At 39.8% G+C, this 24,433-nt stretch overlaps 1 protein-coding gene across 6 annotated transcripts in view; it reads left to right on the forward strand.

Moving 5' to 3' along the window:
• LOC132402794 (transcriptional-regulating factor 1) overlaps nt 1–24,433 on the forward strand; it is a 260,989-nt gene that overhangs the window by 173,145 nt on the left and 63,411 nt on the right. For 4 of the 6 annotated variants that reach the window (XM_059985782.1, XM_059985784.1, XM_059985783.1 and 1 more), the window contains exons 3-8: nt 1,996–3,722; nt 6,556–6,602; nt 7,611–7,755; nt 14,091–14,351; nt 21,280–21,643; nt 22,857–22,917. In XM_059985782.1, the coding sequence (XP_059841765.1) occupies nt 2,292–3,722; nt 6,556–6,602; nt 7,611–7,755; nt 14,091–14,351; nt 21,280–21,643; nt 22,857–22,917 (2,309 nt within the window). In that variant the 5' untranslated portion in view covers nt 1,996–2,291. The remainder of the gene's footprint in view (nt 1–1,995; nt 3,723–6,555; nt 6,603–7,610; nt 7,756–14,090; nt 14,352–21,279; nt 21,644–22,856; nt 22,918–24,433) is intronic. The other 2 variants (XM_059985785.1, XM_059985786.1) reach the window with 2 other exon arrangements.

Here is a 24,433-nt window from a genome sequence, read left to right on the forward strand (position 1 = left end):
AAGTGCAACCTACTGAGTCATGGTTAACTCAGTGAAAATATTGAATGGTGCATCGTAATCATTAATTTTTTTCAGGTGAGTTTGCTTTATGCAGTACCTGGTAGAAGAAGATATCAGCAACTAGTGGACAGTTTTATCAGCTGCAGTAGAGCAGATTTCAAACCTTATTTTAGTCTGTTTAAAGGAATGCTTCTTTCATGACATGAACATCTTTGCTAAATTTGAACTTGAAGAAGAAAACGTTTGATTTTAGTTGTTGCATAGGAAAAGAACTTAATCTAGAATACGATGATGTTCTGTGATTTGATGTGTCTTTCAGTTACAAAATTATGCTTCAGGAAGAGGTAATAACTATGCCTTAGTTTGAGCTAATCAGAGAACAATGAAGTTAGTCATTCATTGCTCTTAATGTTCTGTGGAGTTTTGTACTAGAAGATATGGTGGGATTAGTGTAAACAGTTCAAACAACTGTGTTATCTCCTTCACCATTCAGAGTGAAGTATCCTTATTGCAGACTTATGAAGTCTAAGCCAGAATTCATCATTTTGAACAAATAATTTGATATCAAATTATGTACAAAATGTTAAATTAATAAAGAAAAAAATAAAGATGTCATTAAGGATCACACACAAAATGCTGGTGGAACGCAGCAGACCGGGCAGCATCTATAGGGAGAAACACTGTTGACGTTTTGGGCCAAGACCCTTCGTCAGGACTAACTGAAAGAAAAGATAGTAAGAGATTTGAAAGTAGTGGGGGGAGGGGGAAATGCGAAATGATAGGAGGAGGATGCTTATTTTTAGAAACAAAAATGTACAAATTAATTAATTTAAAATAAAATACCCCAAGAATAATGTAGGCTGAAGAAGAGTAGACGTCAATAAAAGTTTCCTTTTGATGTCGGATGTTGTTTGGCATAATGTAGATTACCATATTATTAAAATTTCACTTGCACTTGATTGAACAAGTCCAAACCTCCAACCACATCCAGGACCAGATTGTAATCTCCACGCCTCATGTTCTGCATTTTTCACAGCACCTCACCCTCAACCAGATGTCTGCTTATTGCCCCAATACTTTGGCCCTCATTTGCAATTGAATGTTCCAATAGAAGAGCATGAGTTGACATCTGTTATCCTAGTGTGTATCATACATTTAATGCACCTTTCCCAGTGCGAAGGAAATTCTAGACCCTGAAATCTCAGTGAGCTATCAGTTGATGTATGAGCAAAGCATTTAGACCACAACTTCCTATGTATTTAATTGTGCTTTTACATACAGTATATCAAATACTGTACTCTGAGCTCCATAATTACAGTGAGTGCTAATAGATTCTTAATTATTTCTGCTCCAAAATCAGCCCATAGTTCCTCTGGACAGCCGGACTCAAATGTAAGGTTAATTAAATAAGAATTGAAGTGTTTTAAAAATTGATAATGGCATCAAAAACATTCAATTCTCTTCCTGTATTTACACACATTATTGCCCTGTCAGATTTTTTCCATTCAAATTTGCCAGGGATAGTAGTTTAATTGGTAAGGCATCAGCCTTCATCTGTAAAACCTAGGTTTAACTGAGCTCTGAATAAAGAGAGGCAAGTGTTCTCCATGACTTTTCCTCATGCCCCCCCCCACCCCCCCGAAAAAATATTTCCATCATTCTGGAGCACATTGCTGAGGCTTTCCCTATATGAAGTAAATTTTAAGAAGTCTTATTCCAGTCAGTGATGTTTTTGGACTAACTGCAAAAAGGTTGACATGAATTATAGTGTGACTCTTTCTTGTTGGCAAGATTTAGAAGCATTTCTCACTAGTCCACAACAGCTTATTCTTCAAACCCACAGTAAATTCAGGGGGACTAAAAGGAAGCCCTGTCTTGTGTCTCAGCTAGATGCTAAATAAATTTTCTTACCTGCCAAATAGCCTTCATTTTATTGAGTTTTAACATATGAAAAAGAGTGTTTTGCTACTGACTTCCTTGTCCTTTTTTTTGCAGGAATGTTGAAGGTTTGCTTTCAACAGATGACTTTGAGATATGCCACAGTCAACTTAATCAAGATATGATGCATCATTACAGGTTCTACTTGACCTGATGACAAGACTCAGAATTGCAGACGTGAAATGAGAGAAAAATTGTGCTAACAGTTTGAAACCCATGTATTTTTTTAAAAACACCTACATTTCTCAGGGAACTTGAGGATTCTAAGCCTTTATTTTTGACTTGTTTTCATAATCTTGCAAGGAATTTGGCAATCCATTTGTGGTTTATCCATTGAATTGCCTTAAGAACACATGATGGGAGACCAACCCCCTTTTAAATCTAATCACTCCGTGAACAATACAGAAAATAGGTACTATTCACAACAACCACAATCCAGCCCATTGAGTGGAAATATGAATCATAACTATGGATCTACAGGCATGGAAACATCTCAGTCTTCTCCAGCTTCACCTCATTTTCCTTCAGATTCAAGGGAAGCTGCAGTAGCAGGGACCATGCCGGCTGTTACCAAGAGCCTTATGATAGAATCACGAAGGCCAAGTAATTGGCCTCATTCCAGTGCTGGCAATCATATTCAAATGCAGAATGACCTTAGCAATTCTTCCATGATGTGGACCTCTACTGCTCAAGCCAGTGCTCCTGATGGATACTCATATGCATTTTCTTCTCCAGCAGCTGACACATCATCTCAGAAATTGACCAGTGATGTATTGCACAAGTTGGACTCGTTCACACAGGTTTTTACCAATCGCAACCTCAGGATGCAACAGGCAAACAGCATTGCCTCAAACCTGCCGAGCCAGGCCACAGTGGCTGAGAGCGTTCGGGACAGTGCTCTCCGGCAACTATTGTCGCAGAAAACTCCAGCAGAGCAACAGGCTGCCATGCACCCAATTCAGCGATTTCAGCATGCTCCGACACAGCAAATGCATCAGGGCTTTCCAACTGCACAGTCAAAGCAACAGTTGCAAGCCATCCATCATCACCATCAGCAGCAGCAGCAGCAGCAACAACAGATGTATTTTGAGTTCCAGCAATTGGCCCAAATGCAGTCACAACCACAGTCAATGCTACAGCATACTCAGTCGCATGTTCAGCAGCTGCAGGCTCAGCAAGTACTGCCTCAACAAATTCAGCAACTCCCACAGCAACAATACTTTGTGCGCCAACAGCAGTCCCAGCAGCACATGTCAGTGCCTGACATGCAGCAGCAGCAGCAGCAGCAGTGTCACATGCATTCAATGCAATTCTATCAGCCGCAGCAGATCTTGTGCCAGTTACAGCAACCTGTGCAACAGCAGATGCAGCCTCCACCTCCCTATCACAGAAACCAAAACCCCAAGTCCATGCAGCAGCCACAGTACTCCCAAGAACAATCCCACCCTTCTCAACACATCCAAATGGATATTCCCTCTCAGTATTTCTATCAAGATCAGGCACACTATCGGCATATGTACCAGCAAAATCAGTTGCATCAGCAGCAAGAGGAAACTATGCAACAGAAACAGCTCCACGTTGATAATCGCATTCAGACATCACTGGGTCCCCATACAAGTACCTCTTCCTTGGTCATGGACGAGGCGACAAGGAAGGAACTAAGTAAAATGAGCCATCCTGGGACTCCTATGGTTCCTCAAAGACATCTTGTAGCACCACCTAATCTTCCTCAAGCACCTGCCAAGCCATCTCAACAACAATCTCATAATCAAACATGGTCCCAGGTAAAATGCCAGATGATTTTGAACTTAAAATTTTGAACTAAAAGATTGAAAATATATATTTTTGTTATCTTTTAGTTGTCATGCAAATGGGTTAGCAAGTTATCCTTTAGCATTCTGTTCATTAAAAGGATAATTATAATAATTTGGTATATTTTGTATGTATTTAAATAATTGATTTATTTGGAAACTTCAGTGCTATGGACTGTAACTGAATATGTATAACATATTCTATATCTTCTTTACAATACATTAACATTATGTTAAATTATAAGAGGTCTCCAAAAGTTTGATAAGGCAGCATTGTTTGTCAATATAAGGAACAGGTGGAGCTTGAGATCCTGGGAAGGCAGTCCATCGAAGAGAGGGAGAACTCTGATTTCAAACCTCAGCTGCCTTGCAGCCTTACCCACTTACGGCAAAGGCTTTGGGAGTAAACCCTGAGGATAAATCCGGAGCTGGAGTCCCTAAGGCACTCCGACGTTGCCTTCAACCTCACTCTGGCAACTCCTGCGACGTCACTGGTGCCAAGCTGTATTGGCCCTTGCCCTTCCCTTGGACAACATCGGTGGCGTGGAGAGTGGAGACTTGCTTCTTGGGCAACTGCCGGTCTTCCATACAACTTTGCCCAGGCCTGCACCCTGGAAAAGACACTGCAGGACTTTCCAGGCGCAGATCCATGGTCTCACGAGACTAACGGATGCCATCGTCATCATAAGGAACAGGGAGCAATGAATAATAACCATTTGAGCTTATTCTTTACACAACTTATGTACAAGTATCCAAATCACAGACTCTGTTCCACTTATTTTGTCTTGTGATGAAAGATTGCAAATGATTTTCTTCCCCATTCCTTTTAGTTAAAACCACTTTCACTGGCCTGTTAGCAAGAAAAGGAAAAGTGGAGCTTCCTGACTGGATCTGTTTTCTTTTTTACAAGTTTATAAGCTTATAAAATACTTCTTACTAAAAAATCTTCCTATACAATTAAGGTTAGAACCTTTTTGTTAATTGGTGCTGTATATCTTTTTCATTGCTTCCTGTTTTACAGAAATACTTGAATTATAAAACTTGATAGTGTATTATTCCTTTTATTACTCAGTTGAACTTTTGAAGTTATCTCTTGTTATTTTGACCCTAACCAAAAAAGTATTGGGAATTTGAAGACATTTATAAAGTATAATTATCGCCATACCATGGTGTTGATGATGGAAGCAAAAACATTTTTGATATAATGTTAAACAGTAGAGCTATACTGAATATGTGTAGAATTAAATTTGCTGCACAGTGCTTCTTCAGAGGATTTGTTTATAATCGTTGAGCAGGTCATTTGAGTAGAAGAGTTCTAGCCCTTATTTCTAGTTTAATGACTGGATGAATTATATTTGGATATTGTTATTTGAAAGGAAGCTATCTAAGTATGCAGGACTGGTCAGCAGGCTGGATGGAGAGCGAGGTGTCTCCCAGTGGAAGTTGGTTGTAGGGGATTTGCAGCCCATTTCTTAGCCAGAGCTGACAGCAATTTGGGCATCGAGAGAGAGAGGAAGAGGAGAGCCATCCGCAGTACCACCGATGCGGCAGAGAGGGCCTCAAGGTGGCTGTGGCTCAAGAGAGGGAAGCCATGGAGTCATATGTAGCTAGCCATCTGGACACAAGCTGGGGTCTGATCAGCCCCAGTTGGGTCACCTGGAGAAGGGTGTATGATGTTGAAAGACCCGAAGCACCCGATGATTCCAGGAACATCACTGATGATCTGTCCAGAACCATCAGTAGATGTATGCACACAGTTTCATTATCCAATATACAGTGACTTATTGTACGTCCTACAGTAGACCTGGTCTGATCATCTCATGCCATGTCTGATTGTCTTGCCAGGACTCCTTTTGCTGAGATGCAAAGGGACTTGGAAATCCTTGATAAAGCTCTGGTGAGGTCTCACTTGGAATATTGTGAGCATTTTAGGGCCCCTTATCTAAGAAAGGATGTGCTGATATTGTAGAGGGTTGAGAGGAGGTTAACGAAAATTATTCCAGGATTGAAAGGCTTGTTGTATGTGGAGTGTTTGTTTGATGGCTCTAGATCTCTATTCACTGAAATTCAGAAGAATGTGGGGAGACCTCGTTGAAACCTATGAAATGGTAAAAGGACTTAATAGAGTGAATGTGAAGAGCGTCTTTCTATGTTGGGGGAATCTTAAGTCCTGAGGACACAGCCTCAGAATAGAACAAAGATGAGGAGGAATTTCCATAGCCAGAGAGTGGTGAATCTATGGAATTCATTGCCACAGGCAGTCATTGGCTATATTTAAGGCAGAGGTTGATAGATTCTTGATTAGTTAGGGTATGAAGGGATAGAGGGAGAAAGCAGGAGATAGGGGCTGAGGGGGAAATGGATCAGCCATGATATAGCAGAGCAGATTAGATGGGCTGAATGGCCTAATTCTCTTCCTATATCTTAAGGTCTTTTCATCTTATGGACTTGTTGAAGAAAAGACCGTAACCAGAATTATGAAAGAGCGATCATGTTTTATGTGTTTATTGGCACTTTTTGAGATTCTAATGCAGAATATATGAGAATGAACCAGTTGATGTGGGATATTTGGTTTTCCAGAAGGCCTTCAACTTCACCTTCCTAACATTGGGGCTGGGGAGAGGAAGGGAGGCAGATTGTGTTATGAAATGTATCTAAAATGGTTTAAAATAAATTTTTGCTTTGAATTTTTTTGTAAGATAATACATTTGACTTTCTAAATTATTTGGTTGAGGATATTGCATTGTTTAGGAAATGATTTGCTAAAAACTATATGGGAAAGATGTGATGTTCATTTATTTTATAGATTTCTCTGACCAACATGAAGCAAGGGGACTTGACCATTGAACACAGGTATGAAGTCATTTCATTATGGAGCATCTAGTGTAACTCTCTCACCAGGGCTCGTATGCAAACTTGGCTCGTTAGCTGATTCTGCTAACAGCCACGTAACTCAGTGATGAGAAGGCCACCTTTCATAAGCAATATACGTCTAAGGTTGGTATGATTTGGGTTTAACCAAACAGGAAAGTTGGGGTGTACTGGTAAAGGAACATTAATTGTTGCAATTGCTATGTAAATACTGTTCCATGCAAAGTTGTCGTTCACCAGAAAACTAACAGATCATACACTGACATAAAAATAAAGAAATATATTTACCAAATTTATGGCTACAGAAAAAAATATAAAAAGGCCTGTTACAGTTAAACCAGTCCAATCTGCACATAAACATGGAACTCATCTCTGGAATAGTTGGGGGTGTTTTGCTTTATACACATGCTGGACCCACATTCTGTGTGAAAGCACCTGCCACAGCCCACATTTTCCTTGAAGACCATCTCAAACAAACTGGCTCCCTCAGGAGCTCATGGCTTCAGCCTTGGAGCCATTCATCTGCACAAAGCTCTTTTACAATGGGGACTCTCCTTTGAATGGCATTGACATAAATCCCAGCTGTGAAAAGAGAAACAGTTAAAACTTCAGGATGTTGTCAGAACAGGGAAAGAGAGAAAACTTCTTTCCCATTTCAACATTTATCTTCGTATCTCCTTCCATGCATTCCCAGTATTTTTTTTTGTTCTATGTTGTTCTTGTGATGACAATTTTCAGAACATTAAAGGGTGCAGTATAAATGATTTTTGTTGTCATAGGTTTTCATTACAAGGAAATAAAGTAGAAGCAGCCCCTATTTCTTTAAATCGAATTATGATTTCACTTAAAAAATATGCATTTTTGTTGTATAGATGATTAATCATAAGCATGCTTCTTGAATATTATTATCTGTTCACATTTAGTAAATTTAACTCTCAGTCGATGGCCAGATAATGTTGTTCATCAGTACTGCTTTCTATTTCTGAACAGTGGCCAAAGCCGAGTTTCTTTCCAAGAAAGGATAGATGAAAAAAGCAGGCTGATATGTACAATATGCCACAAGGAATTCAAGAGCCTACCTGCTCTGAATGGCCATATGAGGTCTCACGGTGGTCAAAGGGCATCTCCTAAACAGGTTAGTAAAGTGCTGCTATTTCATGTATATGAATTTATATCCAAATACTTTTATTGTTTATATGTGCAAATCATTGCTTCCTGTTTGCTCAGCTATAGTGTATATTAGGACTAATTATCTCTGTGACGAACCATCTGTAAAATGAGCAGATTGTAATAAATTCAGGTGCAGATTTATTTTAAACTCTTGACAATTTTTTTCTCTTGGATCTGTTTGATTGAAATTGTTTTTGTTTACTGCCATCTAAGAATCAAATGCACTTTTGCTGAATTGAATCCTGTTTTCAGCAGCTCTCAATGTGCAAGTCACCAGAAAGCAGATAAGACTACTGAACCTAACCAAATTACAATAGTCAGGCATTTTGTCCCAGTTATTGCATGCTAAGACTTGATAAGTTAGATGGAGTTAAAGATTAAATCTGTGATAGAAATGAATTTTGCTGAGCATTCTCATTGGTTTGTAAATTTCTAACGTGTTGGAGGTACAGCTACAGGTCTTGTGTGAATATGGGGAATTCTGTCTGCACTGAGCTCGGATTTAAAGAGCGATATTACCTTGTGTGGGAATTACAGGCAAAGAGACCATAAAAGAAGGGAGAGAATTTCCCAAAGAGGGTCCAAGTGAAAACTCATCTGGTAAAAGAATTCACTCTATATACTTCAAGTCTGTTGTTTCCACACAAAATTAGGACAGTAGACTCTCCATGAAAAATCATACAGGTTGCATTTTTTTAAAAATAGCTTTAAGATTAGGTGAAGGGTAATGACCAGAAAGTAAATATTTATAATTTCAAGATTAAGAAATATCACAAATTGATTTTTATATCACTACCTTCAGATATAAAGGTATTGAAATCTATTCTATGAATAAACTCCAGCTCAACCTTTTTCTAATCATGGTTAGTTTACGCAGTAGAATAGTTTAGTGTTTTGCAAAGTATTAGGACTGCACAGATTGTTTAATTATAGAGTTTTCTCCATAGGAAATGGGGTATCTAAGCCTGGAGAATGTGGATTTGAGATGAAAGATTTAAAGAGGACCTGAGGGGCCAATTTTTTCAAATGTAGGGTGGTGGGTATGTATGTAGAACAAGCTTGCAGTGGAAATGGTATTTGTAGGTACAATTACAACATTTCAAAATTTAACATTATTGTTTTGTATAATGTTAAGACTCCAAAACAAAACCTTTCACGATACTTTTTCCAGAACAAGCTCTTGCAATATATTGTCTATTAAGATATTGACCAGCTATTGACAACAGTATCAGGCAAGGAGGTTAGTGACTTGATTGAATTTAGTAATGATGTTATCTCAGATAGCTTCTATTTTCCAGCAGTCTGTTCTTTCAGACTGGTCACTCAAGCCACAACAAAGTCTCCCAAAAAAAAAGAATTACTCATTTGTGGAAAGGTGTGAATGAAAAATGGTTACATAAGACAATTTCTGCATGTGGTATCTTAGTTATAGCTCAGCTGCCCAACACCTTTGCACTGTACAGCATTTGTCAGTGTGGTGTGGAGAGCGTGTTTGTAAATCTTGTGGGTGCAAAGGATGTTGGGAATAGTGAAGGTGGAGAGCCACAGGAGGAGTGTGGGACAGGTGGCAGAGCGGGAGTACCAGGGCAGGGGAGCAGCACAATTGGTTTATTAATCATTACAGAATATCCCTTTGATGCTTCCCACTCTCTCCCCCTCTCCCTTCCCCTTTTTCCAACCATGATTCCCCTCTCCCTGTCCCCTTCCCCTCTCAGTCCACAATACCATAAGGTATAGAAGCAGAATTAGTCCATTTTCCCCAACAGGTCTGCTTTGCCATTTCGTCATCACTGATCCAATTTTCCTCTTAGCTCCAATCTCCTGCCTTCCCTGTCATATCCCTTCATGACCTGACCTATCAAACTCTGCCTTAAATATACAAGCAGCTTCCACAGTTGCCTGTGGCAATGGATTCCACAGATTCACCACCCACTGGCTAAAGAAATTCCTCCTCATTTTTGTTCAAAAAGGGCGCTTCTTTATTTTGAGGCTGTGTCCTCTGGTCTTAAATTCTCCCACAATAGAGTCACGTTTATCATCACTCACATGTCATGAACTTAGTTTTTTTTATGGCAGCAATACATAAAATTGCCATAGTACTGTGCAAAAGTTTTAGGGGTGTGTGCATATGTGATTTCTAAATTTACTGAGATATAGTACAGAATAGGCTGCACCACCCAGCAGTCCCACAGTTTAATCCTAACCTGGTCATGGGACAACGTACAATGACCAGTTAACATACCACACGGTACATCTTTGGACTGTGGGAGGAACCTGGAGCATCGATGGAAACCTGCGTGGTTACAGCAAGAATGTACAAACTACTTACAGGCAGTGGCAGGAATTAAACCCAGGTTGCTGGTACTGTAAAGAATTGTGCTAACCATTACACTACTGTGCCACCCTATTACCTCTATAAGCAGCTTCATCATTAACTTTTTCAGTGTAGTTGTTTACAGTAAGGCAATTTATAGAATAAATCAACTATTGAAAAAGCTGCCAAATTGCAGAGTCAGGTATAGCCCTTTGTTTCAATGGATTGCTAAAGCCACATGCACTACTATTATGGTAGCAATACAATTATCTCATGGTTAGAAAATGTAAACACCTCATGATGAAGCTAATTGCATTTCTGACAAAACTCAGCAGGACTGTGCTATTTTTTAATGACCGTCTTGCAGACAGAAATCATCCTGGAAAGGCATCTGCAAGTGGGAATTGTTTTGAGCACAGAATTTACCTGTTCTTATTAAATATATTTAAATAAATGTTCATTTTCTCTTCAGCTACTCTGCTGAGGCTTGGGTAAAATTATGCTGATAGTTGTATGTAGGGAGGAGAAATGGAACACAGAAAACTGAAGGAGGAATGATGACAGAAGAGGACTGAGAGTGTGGAAGGGAAGAGTGTCAGGGTGAACTGAGAATACTGAAGTGAAGGAAAGACAAAGCACATCAAACCAAAATCTGCAGATTTTGGAAAACAGATATAAAGCAGAAAAGAGTAGAAAAACACAGCTGGTCAGATAGCACCTGGGAACAGAGAAAAAGTTAGTGTTTCACATTAACAGTCTTTCATCTGAGATGTTTGATGCATCTGGGGAGTTTGTAAATAAAAATGTGGTTCTCTTGAAGATGCTAGAAGTGAGAAGAGCTCTGGTTTGAATTTAGGATGGGAGAATACTATATTCAGATCAAGTATTCACTAGACCACCTCTATCATCTCTTCAAAGTTCAGTCACCTGCTCAAGTATCCATCTCTGAATGCATAAACATTTTGGTAAAAATTTCCAGTTTGGACTTAGAAATTCTAATGTAGAAATTATTTTTAACTGTAAATCATTGTCTATTGCAGAAATAAGTCTGGGAAGGAATAGATATAGTACTTGTGTGCATTTCTGCAGTCACCTTGGAGGATTGATCTTCCCCCTCGTGAAATTTAAAATGTTCAATAGACGTTACTGAGTATTTTCTTTCCAAACTTTCTCGGTTCCTTGGAGGGTTCAGTAATCATGGCTGGTTATACACGTAATTAAAATTTTGCAAGAAATCAGATCCTTTCATTAAACAGATTAGATTGAATCCTGTTTTCATATGTATATATACATTTAAAATGTTATAGCCTGTGGAAGGAAGCACTGTTGCATTTTTAAGTTCTGTCATTTCAACCACTGAGCAACCTCACTAGCCCTGAGGAACTACTTTTATTAAGTAGTATGTGTAATTCTTTTCACATCCTGATTCAAAGAATGTAAGTTTTAAAAAATTATCTTTTAATGATAATTTATTCTTGACCTTAATCCCATGTGTGTACACAATCTTCATTTCACTTTATCTAAAATAATTTAAAACGTGACTTTAACTGCTATTTATTTCCTGACTTCTTGGCCTGAAGGCCACTCATCCATTGCAAATAGTGCTGCAATAAAACTCCTAGATAACAGCAGTGGAAGTCAATCTCACATCTCACAAGATCATTAATGGGCAACTTTGTGAAAAAGTCATCAGCCTCTGGCATCCTTTTCTCTCATCTCAAAATTGGATGAATAAGATATAATAATTTTGTAAACTAATCACATTCTCAATGTATTATAATTTCTCTGTTTTCCTTTTCCATTTTTGCCTTTACCTTATGCATTGATTAGAGGGAAAGGACGCCCATTGGAGTTGGTGAGGACTGTGGGATTTAATTCCACTACCTATCAAAATATTGAAAGGCCTAGAAAGAGTAGACATGGAGAGTCAACACGTACAAACAAGATGGAGGAACTCAGCAGGTCGAGCAGCATCCATGGAAGCAAGCAGTCAATGTTTCGGGCCGAGGCCCTTCATCAGGACTGAAGAAGGGCGGGGCAGGGGCCCTATAAAGAAGGTGGGGGGAGGGTGGGAAGGAGAAAGCTGTTAGGTACCAGGTGAAAAACCAATCAAAGGAAAGATCAAGGGGTGGGGGAGGGGAGGTGAAGAAGGAATGTAAGGGGAAAGCACTATAGGTAGTAGAAGAAGGCAGAATCATGAGAGGTAATAGGTAGCTAGAAGAGGAGGCAGAGTGAAACTGAGATTGGGGAAGGGAGAGGGAGGGAATTACCGGAAGTTGGAGAATTCGATGTTCATGCCATTCGATGTATCTACCAGCCTTCTCCTTGCCACCCTCCCCCCACTTCCTTTATAGGGCCCCTGCCCCCTCTTTCTTCAGTCCTGACGAAGGGTCTCAGCCCGAAATGTTGACTGCTCATTTCCACGGATGCTGCCCGACCTGGTGAGTTCCTCCAGCTTGCTTGTAGGTGTTGATTTGTTCACAACATCTGCAGTGTACTTTGTGTAGACATGGAGAGGATGTTTCCTATAACCAGAGGGCACTGTCTCAGAATAGAAGGACATTCCTTTAAAACAAAAATGAGGAGGAATTTCTTTAGTCAGAGAGTGGTGAACCTGTGGAATTCATTGCCAGAGATGGCTCTGAAAGTCACGTCATAGGGAATACTTTATTTAAAGTGGAAGTTGATAGGTTCTAGGTTAATAAGGATGTCAAAGGCTATGGGGAGAATGCAGGAGGATGGGATTGAGTGGGAAAATAAATCAACCATGATAGAATGGTGGAGCAGATTCAATGGACTTATGGTGTCTTCCTGTGTCTTATGGTCTTATTCCAACATCACTTTTACTGTGGCACCATCAACAGGGAATCAGTGCCCTTTAGGATAAATGTAGTTATTGTGCAGTCTTTGGAACTAATCAGAGTGCAGTATTCTTACAGCCAACAAATCGTCAAGTAAAATGCAAAATTATATTTAAGTTAATGATTCTACAGAAAGTGAAGTTCAAATTGTGAGAGCATTGACTTGAGCCTCTTTCTACAATGCGTATGTATGTGTAAAAGCGAGAATTGCAGCTGTGGAGTGAAGAGCAAAATTCCTCTTTTAAAAATCTGACCCTTATCATGTTTGGTGATTATCTTCACCTTCTATAAATGTGTATAATCTGCTATCAGGTGTACTAGAATGTGAAAAAGAAAATGAGAGGTTTACTTTTTTAGAAATAATAGGACAATCCTGCCACCATCATACCCAACTGAACCCTAACCCCCGCTGCCATCTAATTCAAAACAACAACAAATTTCATGGCTTAAATTCTGTGACAAATTTTAAGCAAAGAAATGCTGACAACAAAGGGATTTCAAATGAACTGCAAAAAAATTGATTTCTGGGCATGACACTTGCATCCTATAAAGGAATAACAGAATTGTTGCTTGAATTACTGTCTTTTGTGTTCAGGGCTAGGCTAAAACGTTGTAAGTTCTAAAGCACTTGAATGAATTTTGCACAAACAGGTAGGTTGTACCCTATTATGTCTGCTATTCTGTTTAGATAGAATAATTTAATTAGAAACTGGATTATCTCAAATGATTTGAATCCATCGATGTTTGAAATTTACTTACAGTATAAAATATCTAATAAAATACAGTACTGGAACAAATCAACATGTGTTTGGATAATATATTCAAATAATTTATACTACCTGTCCTTATGAATGCAATTTATATAACATTATTTATGTGGGTTTTTCATTGGAAACAGAAAGAAGACTGCAATACCTAATCCAATATTAAAGGTCCTGTTAGTCATTAAACCTGTCATTAAATGTCTCACAGGTCTGTTACTTTTATGTACATTTGGAACTAACCCATTGAAATTAAGTTTTTTAAGATTCACTTCACCTAGTAGAACTGCGTTTATAAGCTTAGGGTATATTAATGAATATGCTCGATCCTGTCTGATCTGTCTCAGGTGTATTGCTTTGGTAGGACCCCTCTATATCTGAGGCTGAAAGGCTTTGGTTGTCTGTACAGGAGGAAGGAGAGAAGCAGCCTAAAGAGGTGGATCACCTCATGCCTATCATCATGCCTGTCTCTGTACCTGTAAAGCCTCTGCCTGCTGAAGCCAGCAAGCAGGCCACCAAGGACAAGCCTACCAACTCTGTTTCAGATGACGAGATGCCAGTCCTCATGAAGATGACTGATTCTCCACCAAACGCTTCCACAGTGGCCCAATCCTGCTCATCCTCTGTGAGTGCTGCCATTCTTGCTACTGACCCAGCCAGTGTTGCTTTGTATGAAACCCTTTGCTTGCTGACGGAAAACTATGGTGGCATGTGCTGCAGAGTTTTGGATCACCCCAGACTACTGCAAAGATGCCAATTGAAGAGGACCATTGAATTGAATTGTCAACCCAATTTAGAGCTATAAAGTGTAAAATTAATGGACCTTTCCAGTGAAGGAGCATTTTTTAACTGAAAGTTTATCAAAATTCATACACTGGTATTTCGCCTGGTGCTCAGAGTGTGGTCTAATGGAATCAGAGCTAATAGGGGTGATTATAATGTTAGATATTATTAAAAGTGTGTTAATAGCAGTGCTGCTGTCCAGGGAATCTGGCAAGAACCTCTGCTGTCTGATAGTGCTTACGCAGCAACAAATTAGTGCGGAGATGCATTGGTGTTGGCTGGGCCAGCGATCGGTACTAAGATGTACAGCTCACCCAGGTGGGCAGCTGCTGGGGACAAGCGGCACCAGCACCATGTGTTGATATGGTTCCTCGATCTGGTGGTCACTCTGATCAGCATTTGTCTGCCTGTTCCTCTGAATGGCCACACTGCACTCACCAGTAAGCTTGTGGCTTATGGAGAGATCTCGGAGCTGGGGAGAGGTGTGTAGCCAAACAAGGGTTAGAAGCAGCCTTGCATCCCACAGGTGCTGATGAGATAAACATTTGGATCTGGCTGGTCCAGTCACACATTGTCCCTAGCAAAGGCCCAGGGTCATTTTGCCATGAACCCCGTGTCTATGTACTGAGCAGCCACAAGCTCATTCCAGCCCTCATTAAGAATATTTCTCTGCACTCAAACATGGGTAATATTTTTTTGCTGTGGAGGGCAGGTGTTTGTGCCTGGTTCCTAGCATTACAGTATACACTGCAGGTGGGTGATTTTTCTAAAACATGGGGAGCGAGGCCTTGTCACCTATGTATGTTTGGACTTGAGAACCAAGAGCACGATAATAAATGGGGACTTTTGTCAGGTAGCTCTGGCCAGATACCAGTGTATAGACCCACTACTCCTGAAGTTGCCAACATGGTCTGGATTGTTAATTATTTTGAGGTTTTTTCCCCTGGAATGCAAAGGGATTCATGTGCAAATCAATTTTTGCCGTGTTTGCTTTTCTCTGCATGCTGTTGTCTTTCTGACCTAAATGTGACTTTGAAAAGTCCGCCTCCTGTACTCTTAGATTTGCAATTCAATTGCTTCTTCCTTTGTTGGCAGGAAGCTCTTTTGTCTGTTATTTTTCCAGAGAGCTCACAAAAAGTACTGAATTCTGTTTACTTCAGCAGCTCCAACAACAAAATCTTCATTGTATTACCAATGTCAGTCTGATAGCAGCTAAGCAATACATTCAGCAGTAAAGTTCAGTAGTACTTTCATTCTGCCTTTAAAATCTGCCCTTTATGGAAACAGTGTTAAAAGATTTTAAAAATTAGTTTTATCTGTTATATGTACATCAAGGCATACAGCGAAACATACTTTTTGAATGTTCTTTTTATTCATGAAGTAGTTTGCTGGTTTCAGAATCATTATCTATCTTCATTTTTGGTTGACTGCTTTATTACCTAGAAACAGTATAAACAAAGCAAGCCTTATAAAGCAGAAGCAGCATTTTAAAAGGTGATTAATTTCAGTTGGAGCAAACCTGGTATAACTATTGTCACATACCTCATGACCAGGTTAAAGAACCAGCAAAATAACGGAAAACACATTGGAGTCTGGTATTGCTATAAACAAATAGTGTTTATTAGTAAACTACGCAATACAGTCAATATAGTACTATAAATGCAGATATATCGAACAGGTTAGCAATGAGAGTGAGAGAGAGAGAGACACACACACACACAAACAAACAAAACAAGGCTCTTTCAAACCTTGGGGTGAATGGATAGTCTAACGATGATATGTAAGAAAGGTCATTTCAATGCTCAAGGTTGCTGTTGTTGGTAAGAGAGATAGATTTTTAATCCAAAGGCGTATGTTGTGAGAAGGCAATTATGTCGATATTCCAAAATGACAATAGCAGCAGGTTTTATCTCCGAAGTTGTTCCACTCCACACACGAAATATCACCAACGGTGATCTTCAACGAATATCCTTTCACCACAAGTGGTACCACTCTCAAATTCAGCTACGGGTCATCCCAAAGTGGTGGCCACAGGATACTCAAACAGAATCCACGTATGGATTATCACCAACAGTAGCTTATTACTGAGGTACCATCTTCAAGTGGTAAAACTACCAACCCAGGCCAGGATTATCACACACAGGTAGATTCCACAAGGTTACCTCAAACACACAACTGTGATAGCACACTTATCCAGTTCCACTACATACAAAATAACTCCTACAGTGATTTGCCACATGGGTGCCTTTCTTCAGTGAACTACCACACCCAAACAAGGGTAACACACAAGTAGTAATCACAAAGGATTCCCCCTCGCCAGAGAACCTACTCCAGTGGATTAACTACATGACAGTCACACCTTCGAATTCGAATGGAACTCAAACTCACCCGTACAGAGTACAGAGGAGAGAGTCCAAACAGTGACCTCTTTGTCACTAAGTTTCTTTTGTTTCAAACCTTCTTCTCCCCTCTTCTCTTCCTTTAAAGTCACCGAATGTGACCACAAACAAAGGCGACCGTTCTTCTGTGGTAAAGTTATCAACTCAGGCAAAGGTTGGACACACAAATAAATCCCCAACGGTCATACCTTTTCTGCACTGCTGAGAACCACTGATCGATTTCCCTGAATCGATCTTCCACAAACCCACCTTCCTGTGGGCACAACAAGCTCATCCATTGTCCAAAACTGTGTGTGTCTGGGTAACAGCGGACCTGGTTTTTATCTCCACATGTTGGACACCAGCTGTCCATCAACCTGCTCCGTCCTCCTCTCTCTGCAGGAACTTTTACAAGCAGGCAATGTTCTTGTAGAAATGTAAACAAACTGCGGAGAAACGATAACATCAACCTTCTGAGCATTCTTTTGTCTCTCTCTCTCTCATAATAACAGCTCAAATAGTGTCCAAAAACCAGTCTCATTCTCCTGACATTTTAAAGTGATTGTCCACAGACAATATGAACCCTAGAGGTACATAACACTATCTATATTTTCAACTGCATGTTTATTAGTTCTGTAGAGATGAAGTTGGCAACAATGCAATCAGTTCTCCAATGTTATTGACATTATTCGTTCATTTCCTTGTTTTACCTAATAACACAATAATCATATAGTAATAACACAGTCATCTTACTGGTACTTCCAAATACAAATTTCTTATTGATACTGTGTTGTGTATAAATTTTCCTGCTTATGTGCTTGCTTACCAAGAGCTATTTCCAATATGGACTCAGAATATGGAGTTACCAGCTTTTATTCTATTGCATAATTTGTGTTTCTTTTTCTCTCCATGTGCATTGGGTTCTGTCGGGTTTCTTGCTTTGTGGCTGCCTGTAAGCAGACAAATCTCAAGGTTGTATAATTTATACATCCTTTGATAATAAATGTTTGAAGCCTTCGAATTTGATTGTGGAAGGTTAAACAATGAGTGGCACAGGAGTGAAGATGATGGAGTGGCTGCCTTGATTCAAACCTGACTTCTATAGTTGCCTGCACATTCTTGATTTGTCTGTGTGTATTTCTACTGGGTGCCTCTCGCATCCCCCCCCCCCAAAAAAGGGCAAACCACTTTAAATTGCTCCGACTGTGCATCTGACTGGTGGAACATGGCAAACGTCAATAGAAAAGGTTGGGAGAAAAAAGTGGGTTTCCAGTAGGACTGGTAGTAAATGGACATCAAGGGCTTGGTGGGTTAAATGGCCTATTTCTATGCTTTATCTCCCTATGATTGAAAAGAAACAAAATAACAGAGAATTCCTTCATGTCAAATTAGATGCTGTGGACGAGCTTTATTTCAAGGATTATTACAATGATCTGTTGCATTAGCCATTATTTTATTCAATTTTTTTCCTGGTAGCAGTCTTTTTGCAGAAATATGGTGTAGTGGGCACCAATGCTCTCATGCATCTACCTAATAGATTTGTGAATCTATTAAGTTTGCTGGCTATGAGGCATCACCTCAATTCTGGTACCTTTGCATATGTTCCACAGAGAAAGATTGCCTATTGCCCTGTTCAGATCAAATCAACACAAACCGAGTATCAAGAATGAGTATCTGTCAGTGCATTGAATATAGAAGTTAGGACATTATGTTTCGGTTTTTTAAGACATTAATGAGACCATATTTGGAGTACAGAGTACTGTTTTGGGCGCCTTGTTTTTGGAAGGATATGCTTAAACTGAAGCAGTGCAGAAAAAGATTTAAAAGGATGTTACCAAGACAAAAAGTCCTGAGTTATAGCGAGAGGTTGGTTAGACTAGGTCTTTATTCCTTGTAACATAGGAGAATGAGAGGCAACATTGTAGAAAAGTTTAAAATTACATGGCACGCATAAGGTGGATTGAGTTCTTTTCCCTAGGGTAGGGGAGTCCAAAACCAGGGAGCATAGATCTCAGATGATAGGGGAAAGTTTTAAAAGGCTTCCGAGTGGCAACTTCTTTTTGCAGATGGGGTGGGGAGAGAATATGGAACTATTCTATTTGGTTGAGTCAGTTGCAGTGGTTTCATTTAAGAAGCACTAGGATGGGCTAATTGCAGGAAATTGGGACTTGGGTGGGTACTGTGGTGGGCATGGACTTGATAGGCCAAAAGGCCTGTTTCTGTGCTGTATTTAATGTAATGGATAGATTCCATTATTCCCTCTAACCCTTTAAATAAAGAGTGAAATCACAAAATTAAAAAGAAACATCTGTGGATTGAAACATTCTGTTGCACCACTGCCTTAACAGAAGCTGGCAGAATAGGTTTGACAGTATTTTATTCTACTGGAAATCATGATGGACTCTACAGGCAAAACTGCCTTCTCCTATGATACATAGAAACATAGAAAACCTACAGCACCATACAGGCCCTTCAGCCCCACAAAGCTGTGCCAAACATGTCCTTACCTTAGAAATTACCTAGGGTTACCCATAGCCCTCTATTTTTCTAAGCTCCATGAACCTGTCCAGGAGTCTCTTAAAAGACCCTATCATATGCACCTCCACCACCGTCACTGGCAGCCCATTCCACATTCTCACCACTCTCTGCGTTTTTAAAAAAAAAACTTAACTCTGACATCTCCTCTGTACCTACTTCCAAGCACCTTAAAAGTGTGCCCTCTCATGCTAACCATTCCAGCCCTGGGAAAAAGCCTCTGACTATCCATAGTCAATGCCTCTCATCGTCTTATACACCTCTATCAGGTCACCTCTTATCCTCCATCACTCCAAGGAAAAAAGGCTGAGTTCACTCAACTTATTCTCATAAAGGCATGCTCCCCAATCCAGGCAACATCCCTGTAAATCTCCTCTGCACCCTTTCTACGGTGTCCACATCCTTCCTGTAGTGAGGCGACCAGAACTGAGCACAGTACTCCAAGTGGGGTCTGACCAGGGTCCTCTTATAGCTGCAACATTACCTCTCAGCTCTTAAACTCAATCCCACGATTGATGAAGGCCAATGCACCGTATGCTTTCTTAACCACAAAGTCAACCTACACAGCAGCTTTGTGCCCTATGGACTCGGACCCCAAGATCCCTCTGATCTTCTACACTGCCAAGACTCTTATCATTAATAGTATATTCTTCTATCATATTTGACCTACCAAAATGAACCACCTCACACTTAGCTGGGTTGAACTCCATCTGCCCAGTTTTGCATCCTATCGATGTCCTGCTGTAACCTCTGACAACCCTCCACACTGTCAGAAAATTTACTAACCCACCCCTCCACTTCCTCATCCAGGTCATTTATAAAAATCACAAAGATTAGTGACCCCAGAACTGGTGACCGACCTCCATGCAGAATATGACCCGTCAACTCTTTGCATTCTGTGGGCAAGCCAGTTCTGGATCCACAAAGCAGTGTCCCCACGGATCCCATGCCTCCTTACTCTCTCAATAAGCCTTGCATGGGGTATCTTATCAAATGCCTTGCTGAAATCCATATACTCTACAGCTACTGCTTTACCTTCACCAATGTGTTTAGTCACAATAGTGATAGACCTAAACATGCACTCTGTTTCTGTTATGTCCGTCTCTCTATTTGCATGTAGGAGGTGAGTTGATTTGCCTCAAATTTAATTCTTACAGTTGGAGGCCTTGCAAGCCATGTGGTAGAAACTGTTGTAAACCAATACAACTTGTGTGCCTTTAAGTCCACAGTCCAGCCATTCCTGAGTAGGTGACTTTGTCAAAGCAATTATTATTGGTAGAGTAAGTATGGAAGGGAGGCTTGTATTTGTATCTCTGTAACATTGTCATATTCTCAGGTGATTGAAGTCCATGGACTTTGCTCTTGTGTTGATACCTTCTTGTGTTTGCGTAAAATGAGATTGCTGTTAATCCGGCATGTTATAATGCACATGGCAAAAATTCTTCTTTGCTCCCATTAATAAAGCTTTGGAAGAGGTATGATTTTATTTAATTGACAACTTTTGTTTTCTGCACTAATACAGTATATCAATGGACATACGTAATCAAATGTTGCTTTGGTTTGTCATTAGTCTTCTTGTGATCAGCGATGCTTGAGGTTTGTAATTTCCATGGGTTTGTGTGTTTTGTCCTGCCATTTTTTTTCAATCTTCAGTAACTGATTGCAGGACTGTTTTTAATGTTGGGACTTTGAGAGATTATTCATTTGGTAAAGAATGGACATTACCTTTATTTAAAAGGGAATCCACACAGTAATATTTTCTGATAATTTGCTGTGTTAATGCAATTAGGTGTATAAATATGACAGCAATTTAAAGTGATCTGAAAAACAGTAAAATTCTAATTATGAACATTTTAGGAGGTTGTTCGAAAGTGTCAACCCATCGATACACAATCAGAAGATAACTTGAAACCTCGTCAAGACAAGAAGAAATACCGACATAGGCCAGAGCCTCTCTACATCCCTCCACCTATAGTCAGCCTCTCTGCTTCGTATCCAGGCGCAACGCTATACCAAAGTCAGCTCCGCTCACCAAGAATCATGGGTGATCACCTGCTGGACAGGACCCAAGAGCTCCCTCCCTACACACCACCCCCAATGCTAAGTCCAGTGAGACAGGGCTCTGGCCTTTTCAGCAGCGTCATTTCCTCTTCGCACGGTGGCACTTATCCAACACTGCCTATCACCCCTTTAACTCCACGTATACTGCTTGGTCGAACGAGTGAGTATTTTATATTTAACTACATTGGCCAATCCTTGAATTATCCACTTTTTAAAAGTAGGTTTTAATTTGGCTGTTTTCTAATGTCAGCTATTCCTTTTTCATTCTGATTTTGTTTTGCCTGTTAACAGTATACTCCAGCTCTAGCAGTTTAGTCAGCTCCAAACTTATCTCTTTTACATTGAATATATGCTACCATCTCTACAGCTGGTGAGCTTGCCCACATTTTACTTTCTGTCCACGGAGTAAGAGATGCAGCACAGCTTGACTGGATGAATTTTGATGTGTTTTGCATCTATCAGCTACTTGGGATAAAATCATAACTTTAGTAGAAATCCAAATTCAGATCAAACTCTATGATTAACTAGAGTTATTTATATTATACTGATACATTTCAACTCAATGTGCAGTGGAATTTAGGAGTCCATGTACATTTTTTTAAAAAACCTTGGCATTTATGTAAATAAAAAGACTAAGAAAAATATGGACAGATTAATGTCATCAATACTCATAACTTACACCTTTAAGCCCTACTCTATTAGTTAATCGGTGCAGGGCACCAGCCAAAGTGAATATAGTTTTCCTGATGTGCTGCAAACAAAACTAAACAAAGTGCTCCAGTTGAATTCTGTGCTACTAAAATTAAAATTAAAAGTATTTTTCAGTTTTGAAGACTATATGCCAAGTAGTTTTGAAGTAGAAGGAATTGATGGAATGGGTAGGGTTGGACTGTTCTTTCTCCTGATCAAAACAAGAGGGGAAAATACTAAAATTGGAGCTAACCTATTGAAAGTTAGATTAGCAAGAGTCGTTTCACACATAGCAGAAATCTTCCACACTAGATGTGAGCAATAGTGTGTTGATTAAAATTTTAAAGTCTGGTGAAGTAAATTTTATTCAGGAAAAAATTACCAAGAGATATGGAACAAAGATGGATAAATGGAGGTCAGGTATTCATCAGCACTGATAAAATTATCTGATATAAGACGCTCAGATGCCTAAATTATTTACTCCAGATTCTATGTGATGAATGTCTTCAAATAAAATACAAATATTCCCAGGAATGACTAGGCTGATGCAAGGTAAAAACTTCTACTTACTTAGCTAGGACCAACTACTGACATCTATTTTACTTTTAGCAATAAAAGGTTGTATATTAAATGACACATCCACTGAGCATCTTCTCTTATTACTGTTTTGCTCTGGTTTTCAGATGGTGTTGATGCAATGACAATAACGCCTGGACCTGGGGAACAGACTGTTGACATTGAACCGTAAGTGGTTATCTTTACGTATAACAGTGTAGTTGAGAAATCTGTGACAATGAATTCCACAGGTTCCTCTGACTTAACAAATTCCTCCTCATTTGTGTTTTAAATAGATACCATTCTATTCTGAGGCTGTGCACTCTGGTCCTAGAATCACCTACTGTGGGAAGCATCCTGTCCACATCCACCCGATCTAGGCCTTTCAGTATTCGATTGGTTTCAATAAGATTCCTCTCCCTGACCACCCCCCATTCTAAACTCCAGCAAGTACAGGCCCAGAGCCATCAGATGGTTCTCATATGTTAACCCTTTCATTCCCCGAATAATTCCCATGAATTCCCTGGTTTTCCGATCCTTCTTAGATACGCCTTCTTAGATAAGGGGCCCAAAACTGCTCTCAATACACTGTGCGGCCTGACTAATGCCATACAAAGCTTCAGCGTCACATCCTTGCTGTTATATTCTAGTCCTCTGAAATTGAATGCTAACTTTGCATTTGCCTTCCTTGTCACTGACTCAGCCTGCAAATTAATCTTTAAGGAATCCTGCACAAGAACTCTCATGTTCCTTTGTGTTTCTGATATTTGAATTTTCTCCCCATTTAAAAGTTAGTCTATGCTGTTACCAAAGTGCATGACCTTACTCTTCCCTACACTATATTCTATCTGCCACATTTTAGCCCATTCTTCCAATCTAAGTCCTTCTGCAGACTCCATGCTTCCTTGACACTAACTGCTCCTCCACCTATCTTTGTATTCTCTGCAAACTTGGCCACAAAACCATCAATTTCATCATCCATACCATTGGTATATAACGTGAAAAGAAACGGTCCCAGTATCAACCTCAGTAGGGCATCACTAGTCACTGGCAGCCAGCTAGAATAGACACCCTTTATTTCCATTCTTTAGCTCCTGCTAGGTCAGCCACTCTTCTATCCATTCTTGTATCTTTCCTGTAATGCCATGAGCTTTTACCTTATAAAACATTTTCATGTGCGGCACCTTGTTAATGGCCTTCTGAAAATCTAAATAAGCAAACTCCACTGCATCTCTTTTGTCTACCCTGCCTGTTAGTTCCTTTTATCAAGCAAGATTTCCCTTGCCATATTTTATTATGTGCCTCCAAGTACCCCAAAACCTCATCCTCAATAATGGACTCCCAAAATCTTCCCAATCACTGTCGTCAGGTTAACGGGGCTATAATTTCCTTTTTTCGGTCTCCACTCTTAAAGATTAGAGTGACATTTGCAATTTTCTTTTCCTCTGGAACCATTCCAGAATCCAGTGATTCTTGAATGATCCTTACTAATGCTTCCACAGTCTCTCAAGCTACCTCTTTTCAGAACCTTGGGTTGTGGACCATCTGGTCCAGGTGACTTATCTACCTTTCAGCTTCGCAAACACCTTCTCTTTAGTATTAGCACCTTCACTCACTTCTGTCCCCTGACATTCTTGAATTTCTTGCATACTGCTAGTTTCTTCCACAGTGAAGCATGATGCAAGATACTAATTATGATCATATG

This window comes from Hypanus sabinus, chromosome 12 (assembly GCF_030144855.1).
Source record: "Hypanus sabinus isolate sHypSab1 chromosome 12, sHypSab1.hap1, whole genome shotgun sequence".
Lineage (NCBI taxonomy): Eukaryota > Metazoa > Chordata > Chondrichthyes > Myliobatiformes > Dasyatidae > Hypanus > Hypanus sabinus.